The sequence below is a fragment of the Panthera uncia genome (assembly GCF_023721935.1).
Source record: "Panthera uncia isolate 11264 chromosome A1 unlocalized genomic scaffold, Puncia_PCG_1.0 HiC_scaffold_16, whole genome shotgun sequence".
Taxonomy (NCBI): Eukaryota; Metazoa; Chordata; class Mammalia; order Carnivora; family Felidae; genus Panthera; species Panthera uncia.
The window spans coordinates 78,915,961-78,938,666 of NW_026057576.1; the positions used below are offsets into that span (position 1 = coordinate 78,915,961).

At 54.8% G+C, this 22,706-nt stretch overlaps 1 protein-coding gene across 4 annotated transcripts in view; it reads left to right on the forward strand.

Moving 5' to 3' along the window:
* ATP11A (ATPase phospholipid transporting 11A) overlaps window positions 1-22,706 on the forward strand; it is a 119,787-nt gene that overhangs the window by 69,777 nt on the left and 27,304 nt on the right. For all 4 annotated transcript variants that reach the window (XM_049647246.1, XM_049647243.1, XM_049647244.1 and 1 more), the window contains exons 5-17: window positions 1,271-1,378; window positions 2,003-2,131; window positions 4,150-4,253; window positions 4,714-4,764; window positions 7,332-7,396; window positions 8,252-8,333; window positions 9,609-9,759; window positions 10,879-11,076; window positions 13,270-13,443; window positions 14,730-14,893; window positions 16,614-16,685; window positions 18,113-18,186; window positions 21,965-22,068. In XM_049647246.1, coding sequence (XP_049503203.1) covers window positions 1,271-1,378; window positions 2,003-2,131; window positions 4,150-4,253; window positions 4,714-4,764; window positions 7,332-7,396; window positions 8,252-8,333; window positions 9,609-9,759; window positions 10,879-11,076; window positions 13,270-13,443; window positions 14,730-14,893; window positions 16,614-16,685; window positions 18,113-18,186; window positions 21,965-22,068 — 1,476 coding nt within the window. The remainder of the gene's footprint in view (window positions 1-1,270; window positions 1,379-2,002; window positions 2,132-4,149; window positions 4,254-4,713; window positions 4,765-7,331; window positions 7,397-8,251; window positions 8,334-9,608; window positions 9,760-10,878; window positions 11,077-13,269; window positions 13,444-14,729; window positions 14,894-16,613; window positions 16,686-18,112; window positions 18,187-21,964; window positions 22,069-22,706) is intronic.

Below are 22,706 nucleotides of genomic sequence, written 5' to 3' on the forward strand. Positions count from 1 at the left end.
CCCCCCCCCCCCCCGTGCCCTCCAGTGTCCGTGCCCTCCAGGCTGTGTGCCCGCCCCCCCACCAGCTACATGTCCCCGAAGGGTTTGTGGGAGGGTGTGTGATGACCCCCGTGTGGCGGAGCTCAGTGACTGCCGGGCTGCCGGGCTGCCTGGTGCACAAATGTACCTGTGCTCTCCCACCTCACCTTTGCCAAATGCAGCTCTCCCCCTCCTGAGCCCCTCACCCCATTCCTGAGGGTACCTGGTTTTCTGCCCCTCCACCTGTCCTCTGCCCCTCTCCTTCTCACCTTCCTCCACGCTCTGGTTCCTGCTCTGGATGGCCCTCGGCCCTCCCCTCCTCAGCCCTCCTTCCCCAGTGACCCCAACTGGCACGTGTAGGGGATCCAAGGCCTTTCCTTGCAGCTGAGAAAGCCCCCTTCGGGGAGCACCTGGGTAGTCCCAGGTGGGCGCTAAATGGCTTCTGACAAGCATCTAGCCAACTCTGTCCAAATCCTCAGCAACTCGAGTGAGCCCTTCACGGCCACCCACCCACCTTCCCAACTGGTTTTCTGCTTGCCCCACACTGTCTGCAATCCTCCAGGCTGGCCCAGCCCCTGCCCCACCCACGTCTGCTCCTGAGCCCTCATGCAGCTCCTGTGCTGTGGTCTCTGCCTTACAGGACAACCAATCAGCATCCTCCAGGGGTGGCTCAGACCTTCTCCTCTGAGCCCCCTGCACACACATTTGCACACGTACACTGTGGTCACACTGCCAGCAGTGGCTGTGATGTGCTCCCTGGGGCAGGGAACCAGGTGAGGCTCTGCCTGGGCCTGCAGGAAGGGGCATGGGGGACCCCTGCCCAGGTCCTCCCGCCTGAGCTGGTCCCGGCGCCTCTGAGGCCCTGGCCATGGTGCTGATGGTGGGCAGCCAGGCGTGGTCACCCCAGTGGTCTCTGGCACAGACAGAGGAGGCGTGTCCCACAGGGTAAACTTCAGAGCCCTGTAGCAAAAGTCGGGGCTGGTGTGTCCCGATCACTGGAGGCACGAGAATGCAGGGGCCAAACTCCTGGAGGGAAGGATGGGGCAGGGTGGCGGCCAGGGCCACGAAGAAGTAGATTTGGGGTCCATTCAAGGGAAAAGCGCAGTACTTGTTGGGGGGTGGGTGTCAGCGTGAAGAAAGGTAACTTCTGCCCCTCACTTGTCCACGGCTGCAGCGGGACGTGGGTCGCAGCCATGGCCCGTCCGGCAAAGCCCAGAATGACGGGCTCAGGGCCGTCCTCTCTCCCCTCCAGGGCTATGAGGACTGGCTTCGCCATAAGGCGGACAATGCCATGAACCAGTGCCCGGTGCACTTCATCCAGCATGGCAAACTGGTCCGGAAGCAGAGCCGGAAGCTGAGGGTGAGTAACACTGGTGGTTTGTTCCAGCCCAGATGTGGAAAGTCCAAACCCAGAACACAGCAACGTGACGGGTGCTACGTGAGCTGAACCTCTGTCTGGAATTGCTTCTTTACAGCTGGAGGCCAACCTCCTCCCCATACGCTTCTTACTAAAACAGGCGCCTTCCACTATCTGTTTTCTTAACTTTAATTTTTATTTATTATTTTCAAGTTGTAATAGACTTGATTTTTTAGAGCAGTTCAGTTTCACAGACCCCATCGGGTTGTCTGAACTTTATGAGATTGTACTCACCAGTCACGATAGAGAAAGTTCTAACACGCTGTTAAAGAATTTATTCTAGAACAAGGCAAAGTCATATTAATGTGAATTCCATTGGTTGGAAACTGTGAAAATAGGGACAGAAACCTCACTGAAGCCTTCGTTTTAATTTCCTGTTTCAGTGAACCATTCATGCATCATTATCTGTTAAATGTTGGCATCACTTAGGCAGTGGTTTTCACGCCTGTGCTAGCCAGTGGGAAGCATGTACCCAGACAGGGAGTGTGATTGCTAAGGTTTATCCTGAGGAGTGCTCACTGGGACCCCATGGGGCCGCTGCACCGAGGCTGTCTATCTGTTCTGCAGGTGGGGGACATCGTCATGGTCAAGGAGGACGAGACCTTCCCCTGTGACTTGATCTTCCTCTCCAGCAGCCGCGGAGACGGGACCTGCCACGTGACGACCGCCAGCTTAGACGGGGAATCCAGTCACAAAGTACCGTGCCTTTCATCTGAGGCCACACAGGCCTTGCCCCAGCCCTGCTATGCCTGCAAACACAGTGTTCCCAGTGGTCACAGGGCACCCCAGGGGGCTGTGCTGGCCATGTGGCCCCTCAGGGTCCGTGGCAGCCAACCATGGTTAACAGAGGCAACTTCATGTTATTTCTTAGCTGTGCCATTTAGCCAAGGGGCCAAATTAAGGATGCAATGAGTAGACTGTGGGGATTTTGAAATTTTCCATTTAGTGTCTTGACTAGAGTAGAATTATGTAAAAAGCCACACAAGAGTCTAGATTTTAAGTGACTATTATTTCAATGAGTGTCTTTTTGTTAGAATATCTTCAGGATTTTCTGAACTTATAATTAATGTCTTGTACTCCATGTGGAGCTCTGTTCTGGCAGTTGGTGCTACAGAACTTTAATGATCACGAAAGAATAGAAGATATCACTATTACTTTTAAGGATTTCATTATTTAAAAACTGGAAGCTTCCATGGAGTTTAGGGAAGTGAGTGTAGCTCAGTGGGCCCAACCGTGTGGGAGGCGTCGGCCAGCTGTGGTTAGTAGTGGGACTTGGCCATGAGAAAGAGAGGTTTTCTTTCTTTCACGGATAGTTCACATCCTTGCATGAACCGTGCGGGACTTTTTGGGCACGTTTCCTACATACAGATCCCGAGAGAGCTAACATTCTGGCACCACTCATACTAAGTAAGGAAATCCCAGGAGACTCTGTGACTGTGGTCTCTGGGGCGTGGGGACACCCGGCGCCCCACGCATCCCTGGCTGTTGGCAGCGGGCTGTCCCTTGCACCCGTCCTGCAGGAAGGGTGCCCCAGCGTCGCTAGCGAGCGGGTGCTGCGGTCTCCGGCCACGTGACTGTTCTCCACGTGAGATGGGACGGCCATTGCCCCCACACATTGCTGGCAGACACCCCCCTGCACCTTGCGTGCTACCATGCTCAGCATCCCGTTTGTGTTTCTCTGGTGTCACCTCTGCACGTTGGGTTTGGCCCGGAGGCTGGAGTTACCTGAGCCCTTTGCTTAAAAGACAGCGAGGCCCCCACACTGGTCACATTTACGGCTTGTGTGGCCTCAGGCAGGCACTTTGAACTTCCCTGCAGTTTCCACATCCATGGGACAGACTTGTCTTCCAGGGGCTCTTGTGAGGATAGACTTAGAAAGTCTCCCAAAGCGCCAGGTGCACAGCAGGCGCCCCAAGGTGTTGTAGATGCTGCCGCTGCTGCTTGAGTGTGTCTCCCGCTTGTTTTGATTCATGGCGCCCTTTCCTGCCCACACTTGATTTCTGGGAGGCCCGGAAGGAGTTCAGAGACACGCTGTCTTGAGCAGGCCCTTGCACTCCGACTCCGAGCCCAGGTGTTCACGTTGGTGATGCGTCTGGGCCGGGGCATCAGCATTGCCTGGGTCGTGTTAGAAATGCCATTCTTGGGGCCCCCAGACCCAGCACGTCTGCTTGGGGCTGGCCCCACTGTCGCTGCCCCACAAGCCCTCCAGGGTCTGAGGCTTGCTCGGTTCTCGGAGCCATCGGTAGAGGCCCAGTGGGCAGCCGTGTGGTGAAAGCTTATGCTCACCAGCAGCGCCAGGCGAGGGTGGTGTGATGCCAGGGACACCACCGTGCACACAGTAGGACCTCACATGAGGAAAAGGAACATTAACTCTGTCACAATGGCAGATCCAAGTGTCCCACTTTACAGAGGAATGTCCCACAGCTGTTAGCTTGAAGTTGAGGGTGGCAGGCAAGAGCGGAAGTTTCTGGCACCTAATAGAGGAACAACAGTAGCCCCATGTGATTCTGTAACTTGTTAATACCTGCAAACTGTGTTACACGTTCACTTACATGTTACTTGTGTGAACGTTTTCTCTGATGTGGTAACTAAGCTTTGTCATCGGGCTTAGCTGTGGGCACAGCAGATTAGACGTGGGTGCTGCCCCCGTTAGAGGGGTGCCGGGGTTGTGTCGGTGGTTTGGTGGTGAATTCACCTTTCTTGTCTGTCTGCAGACTCACTATGCCGTTCAGGACACTAAGGGGTTTCATACCGAAGAAGATATTGACGGCTTGCACGCAACCATTGAGTGTGAGCAGCCCCAGCCCGACCTGTACAAGTGAGTCCCATCTGTGCTCCCAGTAACTACCTTTGTCCCCTCAGGTGTCCTTGCTCTGCACCAGCCACATCCAGCACCATGCTCGTTTGGAAAGACCGTGTAAAACCGCTGCATAAAAATGAAGACCAAACCAGAAATATGTCACTTAGAAATTTTCATGTTCAGCAACATTACGATCTATAGTCGTTTATGCAAATATTTGGCCTGGCTTTAATGAAACAAGCTTATTGAAGAAAAAGTAATTTTCTGTGACATGAGGAACCGATTTTAAGGAAAATCCTTGAAGTCAAGGGCTAATAAGGACAGAAAGTAAAGGGGGAACAGGGGAGGAATTTAGGTAAAGATCCCAACCCGCGAGCTTCCCGGCGGGAACTGGGAGGTGGGTGCAGGGAGCGGGAGGGCGCCTGGCCCTGCGTCTTGGCCACCGCTGCAGGCAGTGACCCAGCTTCTCTGTCGCCAGGTTTGTCGGCCGCATCAACGTCTACAGCGATCGGAACGACCCCGTGGTGAGGTGAGCACAGACGCGCTTGTGGGTGTTTTCACCCCCGCTGTCAAATCCAAGTGAATTCTTAGATTACTGATAAGAGGTTTCCGCTGCTGCTCCGTTGGGTTTTGAAGACAGAATTCTGCTTTACAAAAGGTCCAGCTTCCGCTGTCTTTTGTGCCTTCTCTTGTGAACACAGCTATATGCGCCAACACCTGATGGCACTCACGGAAAAAGTTCTCTCCCCAGTATCAGGAGCCCCTCTAATCATTAGTCGCTGCCCCCGTTGGAAATGTCCTTCTACCTTGTAGACAGTGAGGTTGAGGGATTCCCGACATTTTATCGGAACGTAAGCACCTACTCACAGTTGTCACTGGGACAGTTTTGGTTCTAGATTGTGTCTAGATTTAAGGGGCTGTGCCTCACCGGGGACCGTGCAGGTGGTAGGCAGGTGTGCTCACCTGTCATAGTCTGGGACCCGTCACACACGCGGGTTGTGGACAAGGACCTGCACCCGCCATGTGTCAGTGCTGAAGCCCGGGGGCCGCACCGTCTCCCTGCGTCTGCAGGCCTGTGGGTGTGTCTTTTGGGCGTTGCTCCCCACTCTGGAGGGTTTTGCTGCCCGGGTCGCTGAGATGGACAGTTTAGGAAGTTGACTTTGAGTAGGATTCAGACTTGACCTTTTCTGTAAACCTCACTTGTTGGAGACATTCTAGTTCTTCCGATTTAAGTGGTCTCCAAACCATTGATATCCTGGTGTCACCTTGTGTGTCAGAGAAAACCTCTGCCTAGCAGTAAGAACAATTTCAGGGGGACTTCGATGAAGATAAATTGTTACTGAAAGGTAAGCCCCTGGGGCCTCTCTCCTCCTACAGTCTTGAAATTCTGTTTTCTAGAAATGACTTGTGCATTTCACATTTTAGCACTGGTACCCAGTAGTGCTAGGGAGGCTGAGGGGCATGGCCATGGTCTTTCATAAACGGATACTAATCCACAGGGAGTTCCTGTGGGGAAACAACCTGTGCTTCTGTTTCTCGTGAGCATTAGCATCTGAAGGAGTAAGTAGAGAGGGGTTCGTTCATCATGCTGTGGGGATGAGCCCAAAAAGCCAGCCGGCTTTTCGTGGTTCATGGTCAGATGAAGTTTAGCACCGAGCAGCGGGGAGGTAATTACTAACATATTTCACGTTTTGATACTAATTCTTGTTTTGCTTTTTAAGTATTTATACTTTTCAGCAGACTTTTAATACATGGGTGGGGAAGGCGTTTATATCTGTGGTGCGAGCGAATGGTGATGGATCACGTATACTGTTCCTAATCCACTCAGAGTGGTACTTCTCCGTCCTCTGTCCAAACTAGATGCACCGTTCCTTTTAAAGTAAATTATTTTAGACTTCCCAGAGACACCTTTTTAAAGGGCCACTTGCTTTCACAAGCACGTCCAACAGGAGCTCTAAGTGCCGCTGGCGGAGGCCGGCGGTACAGGTAACAGGAGATGACCGTGCGTGTGCAGCCTCCGTGGCCATCGGGCCGGGCATGCGTGTCCAGACCACAGGGCCGCCCTGGGCAGGCACGTCCGGTCAGGTGCGCCCCAGCAGCAGCCTCCCCGCCCTCGTTTCAGCCAGCAGGGGTCCTAAGCTGCATCGGTTAAGCGTACGGGCGCACCACAAGTACGTGGCGTTTGTGGGCAGCTGGCTCCCCGGGGCCAACGCCTGTGGCACGCGCTGAAAAGCGACAGCGCTTGCCTTCGCCCCACTAGGGAACCGTGAGTGCGCTCACTGAGCAACGCTGGCAAGGCTGCAGCCTGTGCCTCCTTCTTTTCCTCCTGGGAACTGATGAGAATCCGAACCCTGCAAAGGCAGAGGTTTGGTCCGTGGTCGTTGAGGGCGTAGGGCCCTGCTCGTTCCTACGCAGATGACTTTTAAATTCCTTGGCCATGGCTTCCCCAGAGCAGCAGCCCATGGCGGTTCCGGGTTTTGAGGCCACCTGCCCCCGGAGGGTCCGTGTGGGTTTGCCCCCCATCCCGTGTTGATGACTGTACACAGCGTTCCCAGCCCCTACGTCTGAAAGCAAGACCAGATCCCGTGAGACTCGTGGAGTCTCTCTGAGGATGCGGTGGAGTCTCTCTGAGGATGCGGTGGAGTCCACCGAAGCCTCCCGAGTCACAGACCATCTTTTCTCTCTCCCTGAACGGTCAGGGCCCCCAGCCCAGCAGTGCTCACAGGAGGCCTGTTAGGAGCGTGTGTCCAGGTGCTGCTGGTAGGACCCTGTGGGTCAGCCCACCTCCCTCCGTCGGCCTGGACGGGCTGGGAGCCCGCGTTCCTGACAGGGCCGCACACATGCCGGTGCCCTGAGGGCAGATGCTGTGGAGTGCCAGCCGCTGGGTCCCCCCACAGAGCGGTTCTTACCCCCTAGGGGAAGGCCGCATGCTCTTATGAGGAGCCAGGCTAACTTCCATAGTCCAGATAGAAGCACCTCTTCAGAGACGTGATTTCTTCTTGGAACCAAGTCTGTTAGGTGCAGGCCTCGATTATGTGCCCGTAGCACCTTCCTCTATTTGCTGCATTACTGTCTCTGATCCCTCTATCCTTCCAGGCCGCTGGGGTCGGAGAACCTGCTTCTCAGAGGAGCGACGCTTAAGAACACTGAGAAGATCTTTGGTCAGTGTCGGTTGGCAAATTAGTACTAACAGCTTCTAAAGTTAAGGATGTACAGAGCAGTTAAAGTCCACAGTGCTGCCATGAACGAGCTCTCCGTCCTCTGAGTGGACTCTGTGGCACCAGTGAAAACCTGTGCTAAGGATGACAAAGCAGTGAGGTCTCAGGGTGTCACTTGTGTATCAAGTGCCTGTAGTTTTTGACTTAGAAACATAGAGTCATGTCCCCGAGAGAATTCACAGTGTGTTTCCACAGCAGATTTCTCTCAGTGCCTGCATATCTTTGGTAACGTCTCCCATTTCTGTGGGTTATGTTTGTTTTTTAATTGAGACAACTTAAAAATATACACATGTGCCCCGTTGTCAGAAAACCCAATATCTTAAAACCTGAGCTTCAAGAAAAAGTAGAGATTGATCTCGACATGAGAAAAAAAAAACATTTCTTTTTTTTTTAATTTTTTTAATGTTTATTTTTGAGAGAGAGACAGACTGTGAGCAGGGAAGGGGCAGAGAGAAAGGGAGACAGAATCTGAAGCAGGCTCCAGGCTCTGAGCTGTCAGCACAGAGCCTGACGCGGGGCTCGAACTCACAAACAGTGAGATCATGACCTGAGCCGAAGTCAGACACCTAACCAATTGAACCACCCAGGCACCCCTAAAAAAAAAAAAAACAAAAAACATTTCTTTAGTCTGAAGAGTCCTGTTGTGGGACTCTTTTTATGAACAGTTAGCTTGCCTAGTGAAATTTAGAATACAACTTTTATCCAGACTTCTATATTTACTGCAGCTGTGTGCAGCTTCCTGCGTGAAGGCAAGGTACGCCTGTGTTATTGTTCTAACTGCTGTCTTCTGCCTTGCAGGTGTTGCTATCTACACGGGCATGGAAACCAAGATGGCATTAAATTACCAATCAAAATCCCAGAAGCGATCTGCTGTAGAAAAGTAAGTGTCAGTACCCCTTTGTTTGAAGTGCGTACAGCTCCATGACCTAGAACCATCATGAGCCCCTGTAGACGTGAAAGCATTTTCCTTCTGGCTTCATTAGTAATTCCTTCATGGTCTCTAGGGAGACAGCAGCACTGGGCATTTAGACAGATGGTCTCATTCTGCAGGGCAGCAAATGGCTGCATGCGTTCAGCCTGCGTCTGCAGGCTCCCTCCTGTGGACACCTAGAGTCCCAGCAGCTCCTCTCACCAATCCATGGAAACGTCAAAATCGGGTCACTTTCAGCTTTGGGGTTGTTGGAAACCATGTGTTTTTCTGAGGAAAACATAAGCAGAGAGAACAATCTTCCTTTCGTTAAACAGTAAAATCCTTACCGTGATGAGTCAAGGACAGAGTTGAATTTGTGAGAAAATGTGGCCCAGAGTGTTGTCTTACTTTCCTTTTGTTCAAGTGCATCCTTGATTTGCGGTGGTTACAAGTTATTCCACACGGCGGGGGGGAGGGGTAGACTTGGGGATCTTTGGGAAGACTGTCAGGTGTCTGCTGCCTGCCTCGGGCAGGTTGATCCTGCCATCTCCATCCATCGACGGCTACACCGAATATGAAAATGGAGATTTGGCTCTTAATAAGCAAGAATGCTCTGTTTCCAGGTATTACCTTGACGAATAGGTTTCAGAAATAAATACTGGAAACTCAAGCCTTCTTCACAAGATCCGCTGAGCCATTGGCCAGGGATTCAGCCTTTTTCCTATTCAGAGGGCATTTCTCTCCTGCCCCAGTGGTACTGGGGAACTCACTGGTTGGAGCTTAGTGGCCGAAGGGTGGACATCTGGGTGTCTCTGAATCTTGGACTCCTGGACCGCACAGTCAGCAGTGTGGCTGCGTGAACTGCCCTCTCCTCTTCTTGAGACTTTCCCTGTGGCCCCAGAATCACATGCCAGTGCAAGCTTCTGTTCTCATGGTGACCGTGCCAGGTGATGGGGGGTGGCTCACACGTTGCTGTTTCCTGGCCATGCATTTGGCTTGAGGTCCATCAACTGTCTACACAAAAGCACTATCAACTGTCATATAAATAAAGTTTAAAAAACCAACTCTGCTGTCATGTTTCATTGAGTTACAGGATGCATCTGTGAGAATGAACTAAAATGGAAAAGTTTTCATCGGAACCGTCCTGATAACACGCCCGCCCCAGATGCCTGGGAACACAGCACGGAGGGCAAGCAGGTCCCTCAGGAAGCAGTGACTAAGTATCATTGCTGTCTTGTGTTGTAGATCCATGAATGTGTTCCTCATCGTGTACCTCTGCATTCTGGTCAGTAAAGCGCTAATAAACACCGTCCTCAAGTACGTGTGGCAGAGCGAACCGTTCCGAGATGAGCCGTGGTATAATCATAAAACCGAATCGGAAAGACAGAGGAATCTGGTACGGAAAGTGCGTCCCTTTGTGGTGACCAGACCGCCTGTAAGCCATTGTTATGGCAACATGGCAGGAGAACAGGAGGCCTCGGTTGGTGACATCTCTGTCCTGGAGGCGTTCACTGATCTCAGGGTGTGTCAGTGGTCTCTCCCTGCGGACCGCACTCGCCCCCGAGCGTCAGTGGTCTCCCCCTGTGGACCGTGCTCACCCCTGTCTTGGTTGGGTACTGGAATGTACACTCTGGAAAGGGATGGGCCCCCACAGTGAATTCATTAGGGCAGCACCATAAACATTTCCAGAGCTTCTAGATCCCAGCACAGTGTCCTGTACTTAGAGGCTGTTCAGCAAATGCTCAGTGAGGATCATGAGGCAGATGGGGCTGACTTATGGAGAGACTAAAGAAAGGAGGAACATGTCAGTTATAGGAAAATTGTGGTAAGAACTGATTGCATTTCCCCTTGGGGTTCGGGCTCAGTTGCTCATGTCTATGAAAACTGATTTTCCCTAAGCCAGGAGTTAAAATCATTTGACTGAAACTTCTCCACTTAAAAGAGTACTGTTTTCTTCCCTGAGTTAACACCTGAGCCATGTGCCTCCAGAACAGGTAGCACCGGGTGCAGAGCCGGGCCACGTGCAGGTCCAGAGCAGAGTCCTGCCTCACCTGTGTTCAGTCGGATCTCCCACAGAACTAAATGGCTTAGAGATCAGAACAAAACTGTGCAGAGAAGTCCTTTCTCCCAGCCTTATTTCTGGGTCTGGGTTATTACCAAGTAAGTTTGGAAACATGTCAGAGTCTGGAAGCAAGTGTGGAACCCTCAAAACGTGCAGTTTCCCGCCAGCTCTTAGGAGGCAGGCGCCTGTCTCCCCCAGTGTGACTGTCTCACAGGTGACCTGCCCCTTGCCCCTGCCACCAGTATAGGCTTTCTCCCTGTCTGTGGCCCTCATGGTGCTAAAATCAGGTGACTGGCCACTAAGCTGTGCCTGCCCCCAAATAATGTGTATCTTTGGATTTGAAACAAGCTCCTGTATTTACAGATAACACTGGTGCGACCTGAAGGGAACACTAAGTGTCAGATCTTCGTGGTGTTGGTGATGGGACGCGGGAATCACGCGGGGCTCTCTCAGTTCCTCAGGGCGTTCACGGACTTCCTGGCATTCATGGTTCTCTTCAACTACATCATCCCGGTGTCCATGTATGTCACGGTGGAAATGCAGAAGTTCCTGGGCTCGTACTTCATCACCTGGGATGAAGACATGTTTGATGAGGACACAGGCGAAGGGCCTCTGGTCAACACCTCAGACCTGAACGAAGAATTAGGACAGGTGAGTATGTGTGGCGGCCTCTTCCCCAACTTGTAGATGATCGTGCCCTCCGTGCTGTGTTCCCAGGCATCTGGGGCGGGCATGTTATCAGGACGGTTCCGATGAAAACTTTTCCATTTTAGTTCATCCTCACAGATGCATCCTGTAACTCATGAAACACAACAGCAGAGTTGGTTTTTTAAACTTTATTTATATGACAATTGATAGTGCTTTTGTGTAGACACTTGATGGGAAATTAGCTGTATTAGCTGTTTGATAAAAGCTCACCGTGCGGCCCCAGTGCTGCTCGTTCTGGCTTTTCATGCCGTGAAGGCAGGGAGACCATGTTTCACAGGCAGCGCAGTCTGCTTTTCTGGGTGATTCCCTTTCCTCAGTCTGAAGATGAGCAAAGAGACACCTCCAAGTGTCCGTGGCTGGCTGGATTGCAGGGGTCAGACACCTCATTGCACACTGTTGGCCCGAGCTCTCCATATCTGAGCTGCTTCATCTGTGAAATGGGCCTGATACCTGCCCTGCCCAAGTGCAGGGCGGGCTGAATGGGGTGTCGGCCAGTGTGCATTGCAGCTCAGGGCCACCCAGAAGAGGGGCAGAGCCCGTGCATGCCCATCCATCGGCCCCACAGCTCAGCTCCACCGCTATGCCCCAGCCTGACTCTCTCCTGGCTCTTACGTCTTGGGAAAGGGCATTTGGTAAATGGTGGTTCATTCATCTTTGAAAAGAAAAAGGAAAAAAACAGGAAGAAACTTGGCAGATTTTTGCAAAGAGGGCCGTTTTAGACTGGCAGCTGAAATCCACCCCCTACAGAACAGCAGTCTGTAGTAGATGCACAGACTCAGGTGGGGGTCTGCAGCGCTCCCCCCTTGGGTCAAGGGGGTCTGTTCCCGAGAGAGAACTTGCTTGTTGGTGAGCATGGCTCTCAGGGCATCGCTCCAGCGTGTGCCGCGGCCCCGGGCTGGACTCCGGTGTCACACAGCCACGCGGAGCCCCAGCCCGCTCACTCAGCGCCAGAACAGCTTTCCCTCTGCATGTTCACACCCTCGGTAACATTACCTGGTGTATTTTGTGTGTTGCTGAGAAATTCTCAGAGGAAAGCATTTCTCTGTAACAAGAAAAATGTCGAGTGTACTACAGAGAACGTATCTGGCTCCAGCTGTCGGACAGCACAGGGGCCCCGGAGGTTTGTGGGAAAGCTTCAGGAGATGGGGCCTCCTGAAATAGTCATTATCATCATTGGTCCTCACTCTGAAAAATGTCAGATGTCGCTCACTTCCAGTAACACAGCCACCCGTGCCCATGAGCCCTCACAAGCGGGCGCCTTCCTGTCACTAGTTTTCCAGATTGTGGGGAGAGGCCTGGCAGAGTTTTGGGTGTTTGGATGGCAGGTGGTTTAAAAATAATTCAGGGGGGTACTGCTGTGTACTTACAGTTTACTTGAGTCAAGCACACAGGGGAAGGCATTTTCTGCGGTGGGATTAAGACACCAGAGAACATTTTGCTGAAAAAGGCACAGCATGAAACATGTAGCCAGTTCATTACCTGTCTCCTCTGCTTCCCGGGCTCCGGCACTTTACTGCCCTTAAACCTGCCTCCCTTGCGCGTCCCGGGCAGTGAGCGGGGACTTGCTCCTCCAGCCAGCGGGGCTCGGACGGCGGGGATCCCCACGCTGTTCCACTGTCCAGAATTCCACGTCATTCCTGATGAACATGTACCCGAAATTGATCCAAGTTTAGCGCTTAAAACTGGGTGTAGTTTTGTGTCTGAAATTTGCTCTGTGCTTTTGTTTGAGTTCTGACTGGTGAACTGTCAGTGGTGTGGTGAGTTTTGACCTCCCAGACCTCAGAGTGAGCTCAGGTTCATTCTCCCTGCATCCTTGATTTTCTCATACCCCCGCCCCACATCTGTGCGTCCAACAAACAACGGGAGCCGAGCTGCACCTAGAGCTTCCACCTCCAGACCCAGAGGAAGGTGCTCGCGCGGCTCCGACAGGACCGCTGGCCTCAGCGGGAGCTAGAGGAGGCTGGCTCACCCGGCGTAGGGTCCAGCAGCTCCGGCAGGGTAGGGGGTGGAGCCCGGGAAGCCCCCTCCGGGTGGAAGTGGGGCTGCACCGGGGTCTGACCCGCGAGTGGCACCTTCTCTGTGCCCGAGGCCGCGGGCCCCTGGCCAGACCTGCCCAGCGCAGCCATGTGTCCGCAGGTGGAGTACGTCTTCACGGACAAGACCGGCACGCTCACGGAGAACAACATGGAGTTCAAGGAGTGCTGCATCGAGGGCCACGTGTACGTGCCGCACGCCGTCTGCAACGGGCAGGTGCTCCCCGACGCCTCCGGCATCGACATGATCGACTCCTCCCCAGGCGCCAGCGCCAGGGTAGGTGGGCACGCCCCGGCAGGTGCACTCCCTCGGGGCCGTCCCCTCTGTCCTGCACAGGGTCCCGATCACAGGGTGGGTTGTGTCACCTCGTGCTCGAGTCCCCTAGTGACCAGCGTGGAGCCTGTGGGGCGCCGCCACTTCCGCCAGCAAGTCCGGCAGGTCACGTCCGTGTGAGAAGCAGCTTTACACTGTGGACAGGCAGGCGAGTGGTGGGCTGAGGGCAGAGGGGCTCAGCGCGCCAGGGGTGTGTGCTCACGCACGTGTGCATATTCACGCTTGAGCACATACGCACACGTGCATGCACAGAGATACACACAGACACATGCCCCCCCATGCACACGTGCGTTGCACGTGCATAGTACACACACCTTCATGTGTGCGCACACACTACGCTGAAGTGCACATACGTGCCCTTCATCTCAGATGTGCAGGTGTGTACACACACATGCATGTGCACACACCAGCCTATGTCCCCCACGTGTGCTGCACGTACACACGTGTGCACACACAGACACGTGGCCTTCCTGCTCACACGTGCATTATGTGTACATACACGCATGCACAGACATAACTTATGTGCACATACCCTCATACGTGTACACAAGCTACAGTCTAGCACGTGCATGCACACACACACACACAATCTCATAGGCACACACGCACACATACCCATGTGCTGTGGCTCCAGATCTCAGCATCTCTGGGAGGTGTTGTGACCCTCACCGCGGTCACCGTGGTCAGTGAGGAGACCATTCCCGAAACCTTGGTGACTGCAGAGCTCTGTGCAGGGTCACACAGCTCACCTTAGCAGGCTGCACAGTGACGGCCTGTCGTGACCAAGTGCCCCCCCACCTCCTGCCACGTGTGCCTCTGACAGTTTCCATCTGGGGACTGCGGCTTCCCCGTAGAGTCTCAGAGGGAGGGCCCGGGGTCTGTGGTCATCGTGAGGTGTGCCACCGGCTCGGTGCCCTCTTGGCACCCTTCTGCCTCAGCCGCACCCCAGGGCCCCCAGGAAGTGGTCGGGAATCCCCAGGGCACACAGGCTCGCAGAGGTTTGGCCCGCCGAGTTCACTGCCTGCGACCTTGACCCTGTCTCCTCCCCTTCTTACTCAGAAGTGCTGGAGAATGAAGAGAAGCCACACACACCCCACCCTTAAGCACCAGAGGGGACACTAACCCCTCCGAACCCCTGAAGGGTGCCCACCCTGCTTCATTGTCGATTCGCCATGTGCTCTGAGCTGCGTCAGCATAGACGTGTGGGGTCTTGTGCTGCACTTTGACAGGAGCGAGAAGAGCTGTTTTTCCGGGCCCTGTGCCTGTGCCACACAATCCAGGTGAAGGATGACGATGACGTGGATGGACCCAGGAAGTCACCAGACTCAGGGAAGTCCTGTGTGTACATCTCGTCCTCTCCCGACGAGGTGGCCCTAGTTGAAGGTATCCAGAGGTACGTGTCCGGGCGCGGGCGAGTCTGGTGCCCGAGGTCCATGCTGTGCGATCCGCCCCGACCGCGGCTCGTACCGGCGTGTCCCGACGCAGTCCCGTGCTGTGGGGGAAGGGGGCTAGACAGGCAGTGCCCTCACGCCCCAGTGCCCCCCATCTCTGTTGGTGGAGGACGGTCCCTTCTGCACACAGCCTGCCGCCGGCAGCCCCCCTGCTGCTGGTCGTTACCACTGTCTTAGATGCATGGTTCCCCTTCTAACTTCTGTCGAAGATACAGTCTTAGATGCATTTTATGGCCAGTCTTCTCTGTCCTAAAGAATTGGTGCCCAGGGATGTCAAGCAACTTGGGCAGTGTCACACAGCATAGGGTGCGGGGCTGTCTTTGTAGTTCACTTTGTCTGCTGTTGTGTGAGGTCTGTGTGCCTTCCGCCACCCACACCCTCCTACTGGGAGTTCTAGCTGCCTCAGGACGTGGCCTTCCACAGATGGCATTCTGAGCAAACATGGGGAAGAATCCTTTATTCCAGAGCCATGTCAGGGAGATGTTTCCCCAGTTCCCGCAGCCTATGGCTACTGAGTTAATGCCGGGGGCCCATCGTCCCTCTTCGCTGCCAGTAACGAAAGGGCGTTGAACACTCTCATCTGCTTAGAACCTGTGCATTGTTGACTCATGCGTTTTTCTTTTTCTTTTTTAACTTTGCATCATTTATTTTGAGAGAGGGAGAGAGAGAGAGAGTGCAAGTGGGGGAGGAATACAGAGAGAGAGAGAATCCCAGGTTGACGCCACACTGTCAGTGCAGAGCCCGATGTGGGGCTTGGACTCAAAACCATGAGATCATGACCTGAGCAGAAACCAAGAGTCAGATGCTCAACCAACTGAACCACCCAGGCACCCCAACTCATGCATTTTCCCTGTGCAGTTTGAGTGGTGACTTCAGGCATGTAAGTTGTGTCAGCGGGACCCTGATCAAATGTGCAAATTCACACACGTGCAGAGGAGCTCTCTCCTTGGACACGAGGGCTCAGAAGGGAAAGCTTGTGCAGTCACATTAGAAGTCAGGACGGGCTTTCCTGCCAGTCACTGTAGACACGCTGCTGGGGCGAGTGGACACCCTGTTCCCATGGTCCTGTGGCGCCCTGGCATCGTCGTGGCCACCGGCTGTGTTCAGGTGGCGGTTTCACGTCCCCATCTCTCGGCTCCTGGTGCACAGAAGCCACGCCCCTCTCTCTGCACCATAGTACCTGACACACTGGTGGCTCTCAGGCTGGCAGAGGAGGGGTGTTACAGGTTACACGCTCTGCGGGCTTGTTGACTGACTGCTTGCTCTGGGCTGTAGTTTCCTCATCAGTAAACTGAGAGGGTCGTTCTGGAGACACCGTGTCCCGGGATCCTTGTGATTGTGACATGGCTGCCATGGCTAAACAGCCCACTGATCAGTGGGCAGAAAGGGGTCGCCACCCACGGGCCGGTCCACACACCTGCTCCTGTCCTCCTGACACCCATTAACACCAGTACGAGGGCACGATAAGTCACAAGGCTGTTGGCTCTCAGAGAATTTCTTGAGATGGTGAATACGTGACTGTGATAACTTCCTAACTCTGCAATGCAGTTTTGCCAGAAGTATTTCTTTCTTGAAAAGAACGCTTTCCCCAAACTTAAGTAACGTGTAGAGGAGGAACCTGGGGACTCTGGCTAAGCTCCGCACTTGTGCGCTTCTTTGCAGACTCGGCTTCACGTACCTGCGGCTGAAGGAGAACTACATGGAGATACTGAACAGGGAGAACGGCGTGGAGAGGTGAGGGCCGCACGCTGGGGGAAAGGACTCCTCCACACGACGGCTTTCCCGGGGAAAACCCAGACCCTCTGTCCTGCTCCCACGCCTGCCTCCCCTTCTTCTCTGGAGAACCCAGGACCGTCGCCCACTGGCGGGGAGTTTAGGAGCAGACGGCCAGAGTGGAGGCCGGCCAGTGCTGCGGCGTCCGGAGGGTCTGCCACGAGCCGCCTGACATCAGGCTTTAGCACGAGAGTCCCCTCAGCTTCTAACACATTCTGACACTCTCCCAGCCACTGTCTGCCTGCCTGCCTGCCTGCCTGTCTGCCACAGGGAGTGGCCACAGTGGTCCCGTGTTCACACAGCACCAGCCCCCGGGCTGTGGGACCCCGTGGCCTGCCAAAGACAGTCTGAGCAAGGATGCGGTGGGTGCTGGTGCTTCCCACTCTGTCTTCAGTGACCACATGTGCTCAGGGTTGGTGGCCGTGTTGTTCTGAGATGCCTTGCCCCAGAGACAGAGGGCATGTCTTGAGTCTTGACTCGGGGCTGCTGGTCTCCTTTATAAACACGAACATGCGGTGATGGGCATGGGGAAGGACAGGTGGCAAAGAATGTGACACTGGGTGGTGACGGCCTCAGAATCCCCCGAATTTTAACGTTCCCTTAAGCAAAATAAACCCTCGGGTCAGCATAAGCGGTGTACCCCTGACCGCTCTGGGCTGGCCGCGGGTCCTGTGTTGGCACAGGGGGCTTGTGCCCGCAGCACTGGGGGCTCCCGGGGCCCTGCCTGCCATCCTGGCTCCCTCCGAGGTGGCAGGTGGGCTTCCGCAGAGGGGTTCTCCTACAGCTTGCCCTCCCCACCCCCACAAGCTGCAGCTGGGGTCTCTGGACCCTGAGGAGTCTCCAGAGACGGTGTCTGGGGTTGCTGAATTACCTTTGGTATTTCAAATGCCAGCAGAGATCGTGGTCTTCTGATGATAAGACTACAAGCCAATTAAATATTGGTTTTCTTTGTTTTTTAAATGATTCTTATTAACTGAAAGGACCCTGGTTTATTGTCCTGGGTTGGAAGCTCTGATAGTATCTGCGTGTCTGTGTTCAGAATCCAGAAAAGTGAATGTGCCTTTTGTTTGGGGAACGGACTCCCTGGGCACCTACAACTTGGGCTCGGGTTGGGAGGGTCCCGTGCGTATGTCCTGGTGGTGAGCACACGGGAGCCTGGCCTTGGCGGTGTTGTGAGCTGTGAGGAGCAGAGTCCCCCACTCGTGGGTCCCGACTCCATGAAGGAGCAGCCTGGCCGGGAGGGACGGGGCAGGCATGCAGGGAGGGCTCTCTGGACGCGGCAGAGGACACCCTGGATGTCCTGCTGAGCAGAGGCCTGTGATTACTTAGGCTCACAGGACTCATGGGGCAAGGTGCATGTCAAAACCAACTTTTAATCTCTTTTTCAGGTTTGAATTGCTGGAGATCTTGAGTTTTGACTCCGTAAGAAGGAGAATGAGTGTGATTGTCAGATCTGCTACAGGTAGAAATGTTTTTTTCTTCCATTTCCTCAACTGCACATCGTAGCAGGTTTATTCTGATGCTCACATCCTGTAGGAGCGCGAGGACTTAAGCGTTCGTTCGTTCTCTTTAAAACAAAAAGTTGCCGAACCCACTGTAGGTCCCATATCTCCTCACGCCCCAGGTGCCCGGCCCTCCTCCTGGCACCTCTGCTGGCACAGGAAAGCCTGATGTTTACCCTTGACCAGCAACTCCTATGAGGTCTCCTCTCCTTCCTGGCAGCCCCCTCACCGGCAGCCTGGGGTCTCCCACCTGCAGCCCCCGCCTCCTAATCTGCGGCACATCAGTCCTAAAGGGCCCCGAGGGTACCTTGCTGGTGGCGCGGCCCCTCCTCCAGTGGCCAAGCCCTGGCTCCCGAGCTGCCTTCCCAGTTGTCAGCCCCCAGCCAACCCTGGACGTGCACATTTTCCACCTGGGGGCCCCTCCCCAGAGGCACCTTTCCCCCTGGGGGCCCCCTTGTTCACTTGCGCTTCTCTGAGGGCAGCCCCACGGCTGCCTTGCAGGAAGCCTTCCCTGGTTGCCTCTGTCGGGGGAGTTGTTGTCTTCTCACCAGCCAACTGTGAACATCCTGAAGACCGAACCCCTGCTCGCCTCAGCAGGGTACGCACCACTGCCCTGCTCTGGACCACTCGGTAGACGCTGCTTAATTCAGTGCGCTCAACGCAATCGCAGTTTCAGAATGGCCTCTTGTCAAAAGATGTGGGATCTTACTCCTTTTTGTAAAGGGTAAAACTAGGTGGTGCCAGGCTGCGTATCTCTTTGGAAAGTTGCCTGGTTGGCAGCGAAACACAGCCATGACCCTGGAACCAGACTCTGAGCCTGACACACTGATCTGAAGGCACATTGGGGAATTTTGTGTCAGCCAGTGTCCTGACGCTCACGGGAGGACCTTGTGTGGGGAGTACCTCAACAGGACTGTTGTGACCATCTTCTGGTGGGACTGGCAATGACTAGTTTTCCTCCTTAGGCCACAAAGGACGGTGTGAGGTTGCCGGGACGCGTCTTTTGGCAGGACCCCACGAGTCGCTTCCCGGGGTGCTGGATGATGAGCCTGGGGAAGGCACTTGGCAGCTCTGGGCACTGTCCCTGCATGGTCCCCGTGCCCCTGAGCCAGTTGTCAACAAGGAGGACTGGCAGGGCTCCGCCAATGAGTCTTGGCACCAGGTGTCACGGGGCGTGAATAACATGAGCACTATTCATAATGTGTCAAAATGGATTTTGGCACTGGGGTCAGCAGGGTGTGGGAAGCACTCGCCCACAGTGTCAACAGACACGCTCAGGTGTGTGGGGCATGCGGGGTGGGCGGCTCCCCCCAGCGGTTGGAGCACCTTCTCCAGGGCTGGAGCCTGTCAGAACACCCCAGAACAATGGCGTGGGACTCTGGGACATGACATCCTCAGTCCTTCACCATGTGGTGTCCCCACGGGAATGTGAAGTGTCGTGGCTGCATCCCACCTGGAAGGCAATTCGGGAGCCGGCAGGCATGACCTCACCGCAGGAAGAGAAGTGTGACTTCTCACAGCTCCTGCCCCATCTGCGCTTCTTCCTGAGCCACGTGCCCGTACGTGCTCCTGGCAGGTGCACTGTGGAGTCCTCGACAGGTGCCACCTCCCTTCAAAGGCCCATCCCCAAAGCTCAGGAAGGAGCTGAGTCACATGAACAATTTTCGTCTGGGGCGTTCACTCCCCGACAACAGCCGCTTCCCTGGGACGACATCTGCCTGTCCTCCAGGGTCCCCTGCGGGACTGCAGGCTCACGAGGACAGGCCACGTGCCATGTGCACCAGCCTCTGTGCCAACTTGTTTCAAGAGAAGTTTGAATAATTAATTAAATGAACTGTTCTTTGGGTAGTAACGCATCCCTGGAGAGAACGCTAATTGCACTGGTTTTACACCTAACGGGTTTGGGGGACCGTAGCCCCCCGGCCAGTTAACGGCGTGGGCTTCCTCCCGGGGCCATGGACATGCTCACTGTGCTGCGGGTGCCTCACTGTACGTTCACTCCACTGGGTTCTTCCTGCTCGTGGACAAACATGCAAGAGCAGGATCCAGGGGTGGTTCCACCCCTGTGGAGCAGGGTGCTGCCTGCTCCTGCTTTTTTGCAGGTTAAAGTTTGATTCACACTCTGGTCATTTTCATGTCGGGGGCTGTCGGTAACCAAGCCCCAAGGCCAAACACATCCCTGGTGGAATGTGTCGAGCGATTGACAAGTTAAGACAGTGGGAAATTTAAGCCACTCCCGAGCCAGTGCCTTGAGTCATCATGATTTTTCTGGAAAAAAGCGGGAACACATCATTATGTCGTTTCGACTAGCATTATTGCCGTGAACCATGTCTGACAACTTGCACGATTGGCTGGAAGTCATGTCTGGAGTCAGGAATGGGTTCTGCCCCCGGGCTGGTTGTGGGGCCAGCCCAGGCCCCACTCTTCCCGGCTCGTGATAAGAACCCACACAGTTGGTGGGCATGTCCTGGGGATCTGGCTCCCTGCCCCGTGTGGCCCTGCCCAGCTCCATGTGTCACCAGACACCATCTTTTCTGGCTGTAGGCTGACTTTAGCTTTAGTTTCAGGGCTTTGGTGAGCATAAATTGTGCTGTGTTTTAGGGGGGGTTTTAATGTCTATTTTTGAGAGAGAGAGAGAGAAAGCATGGGTGGGAGAGGGACAGAGAGAGAGGGAGACACAGAACCCAAAGCAGGCTGCAGGCGACGTGGGGCTTGAACCCACGAACCGTGAGATCGTGACCTGAGCTGAAGTCAGACACTCAACTGAGTGAGCCACCCAGACGCCCCTGAATTGTGCTATTTTACATGTTTTCGCTCTGTGTGCAGGAGGGAGTCCTCTCTGGCATCAAGGGGATGAACCTAGCTGGGCTCCGAATGCCACAGCTGAGCTCAGGCGCCCTCATCCAGGTTCCCATGCTGTCCAGCCAAGCGGTCTCACTAGCCGTCGCCCCAGGGGTGTGCCCTCCCCACGGCCCTTTCTCAGCTGCCCCCCCAGGAGCAGTGGCCGCCCCTCCTGGTACCTCTGGACTTGGTTTCCCCTGAGGGCCGCCAGTGTCTAGGAATTCCGAGACCAGCCCCAGGCCAGGATGTCTGCGCTTCCTGTCTAAAGGCAGGTGACGGAGACAATACCAGTCATGGCCGCCGCCGCTGTCATGGACTGACCTCACGGTGTTTCAGGAGCCGCATGCAGACAAAGCTGGCCTAGCTGTGTGCTGCGTGGTTTTTCGGGCCAGGAGATTCGTGGCTGGAAAAGAAAGAGCCCCTGGGTGCCAGGGGCCTGTTGATCAGAGCGGCACTTCTGTGTCGTTGATCTCTTCATCTTGGCTGGAGAGCTTCTCTGCTTCCCTGGAAGAGGAAATCGGTTTATCTCAAGGGCAGGGAAGCATGTGTCTCAGCACCAGGGTGTGCACGGTGGGGACATTGATGTGTGGGGGGCATTTCACAACAGATGTCCCTGTGGTCTTGGTGACGTGAAGGACAGCAGGATGCCCACCTGGCCAGGCCGAACCAGACAGAAGGCAGTGACAGTGGTGGCCCATCCTGCCGGGAGGCACAGAGGCTGCGTTGTAGCGCGTGGCTTCAGCTTCTCCGACGGCGCGTGTTCACGGGTCTTGGGAAATCCCTACGATGTCTCAGCACTTGCGTCCCTATTTTTGTTTCTTAACAAAAGCAAATGTGAAAAAGAGTCTAGTCTTCTCTGCGTTGTGATTAAGTGTCTTTTTTTTTCTCATTTTGTAGGAGAAATCTATCTGTTTTGCAAAGGAGCAGACTCTTCAATATTTCCCCGCGTGATAGAAGGCAAAGTTGACCAGATCCGTTCCAGAGTGGAGCGCAACGCGGTGGTGAGCTGGGTGGAGGGCTGCACAGTTGTCCCACGCTGGGGGGGGGGGGGGGGGGGCAGAAGCTGGCTGCCAGCATCCTGTTCTGTCCCGCATGTGCCTTCGACGGAGTAGAAACCTGGCGGTGCTGCTGACCTGGGTGCCCGCCACCACCACCCCCCCCCCCCCGGCACCTGACTGGGCAGGCTGCGGCTTGTTTTTGTTGTGAGGTGGGGCTAGCGGTGTCGGGGGGCGGTCAGGATTTAAGCACATCTGTGGTGACTATGTTGGCATCCTGAGGATTTCTGGTGATTCGCTTTAAAACTCGTGCTGATACTTTCCTTTGTGGTTCTCCTGCGTGGTTCCCCCTGCGTCTCGTTCTGAAGGGGGTTGCTCTGCCTGCTCCCACCGCGCACGGCCCGCCCCACGGAGGACAGCAGTCCAAGCAGGAGCGTGTGTGTCCTTGAGACCACCTGCAAACCCTCAGCCAGGGCTTTGTCCCCACTGCTGCAACCCACAGAACATGACATGTAAGAATCGCTAAACCACGGAGTTTGGGCCCTGGTAACCTTGGAGAACGGGTCCTGAGTCTTCAACGCCACCTCCACTTCACAAGTAACGTCATAAACGTTCCACGGTGCTCACGCAAGTGTCCACGTTTA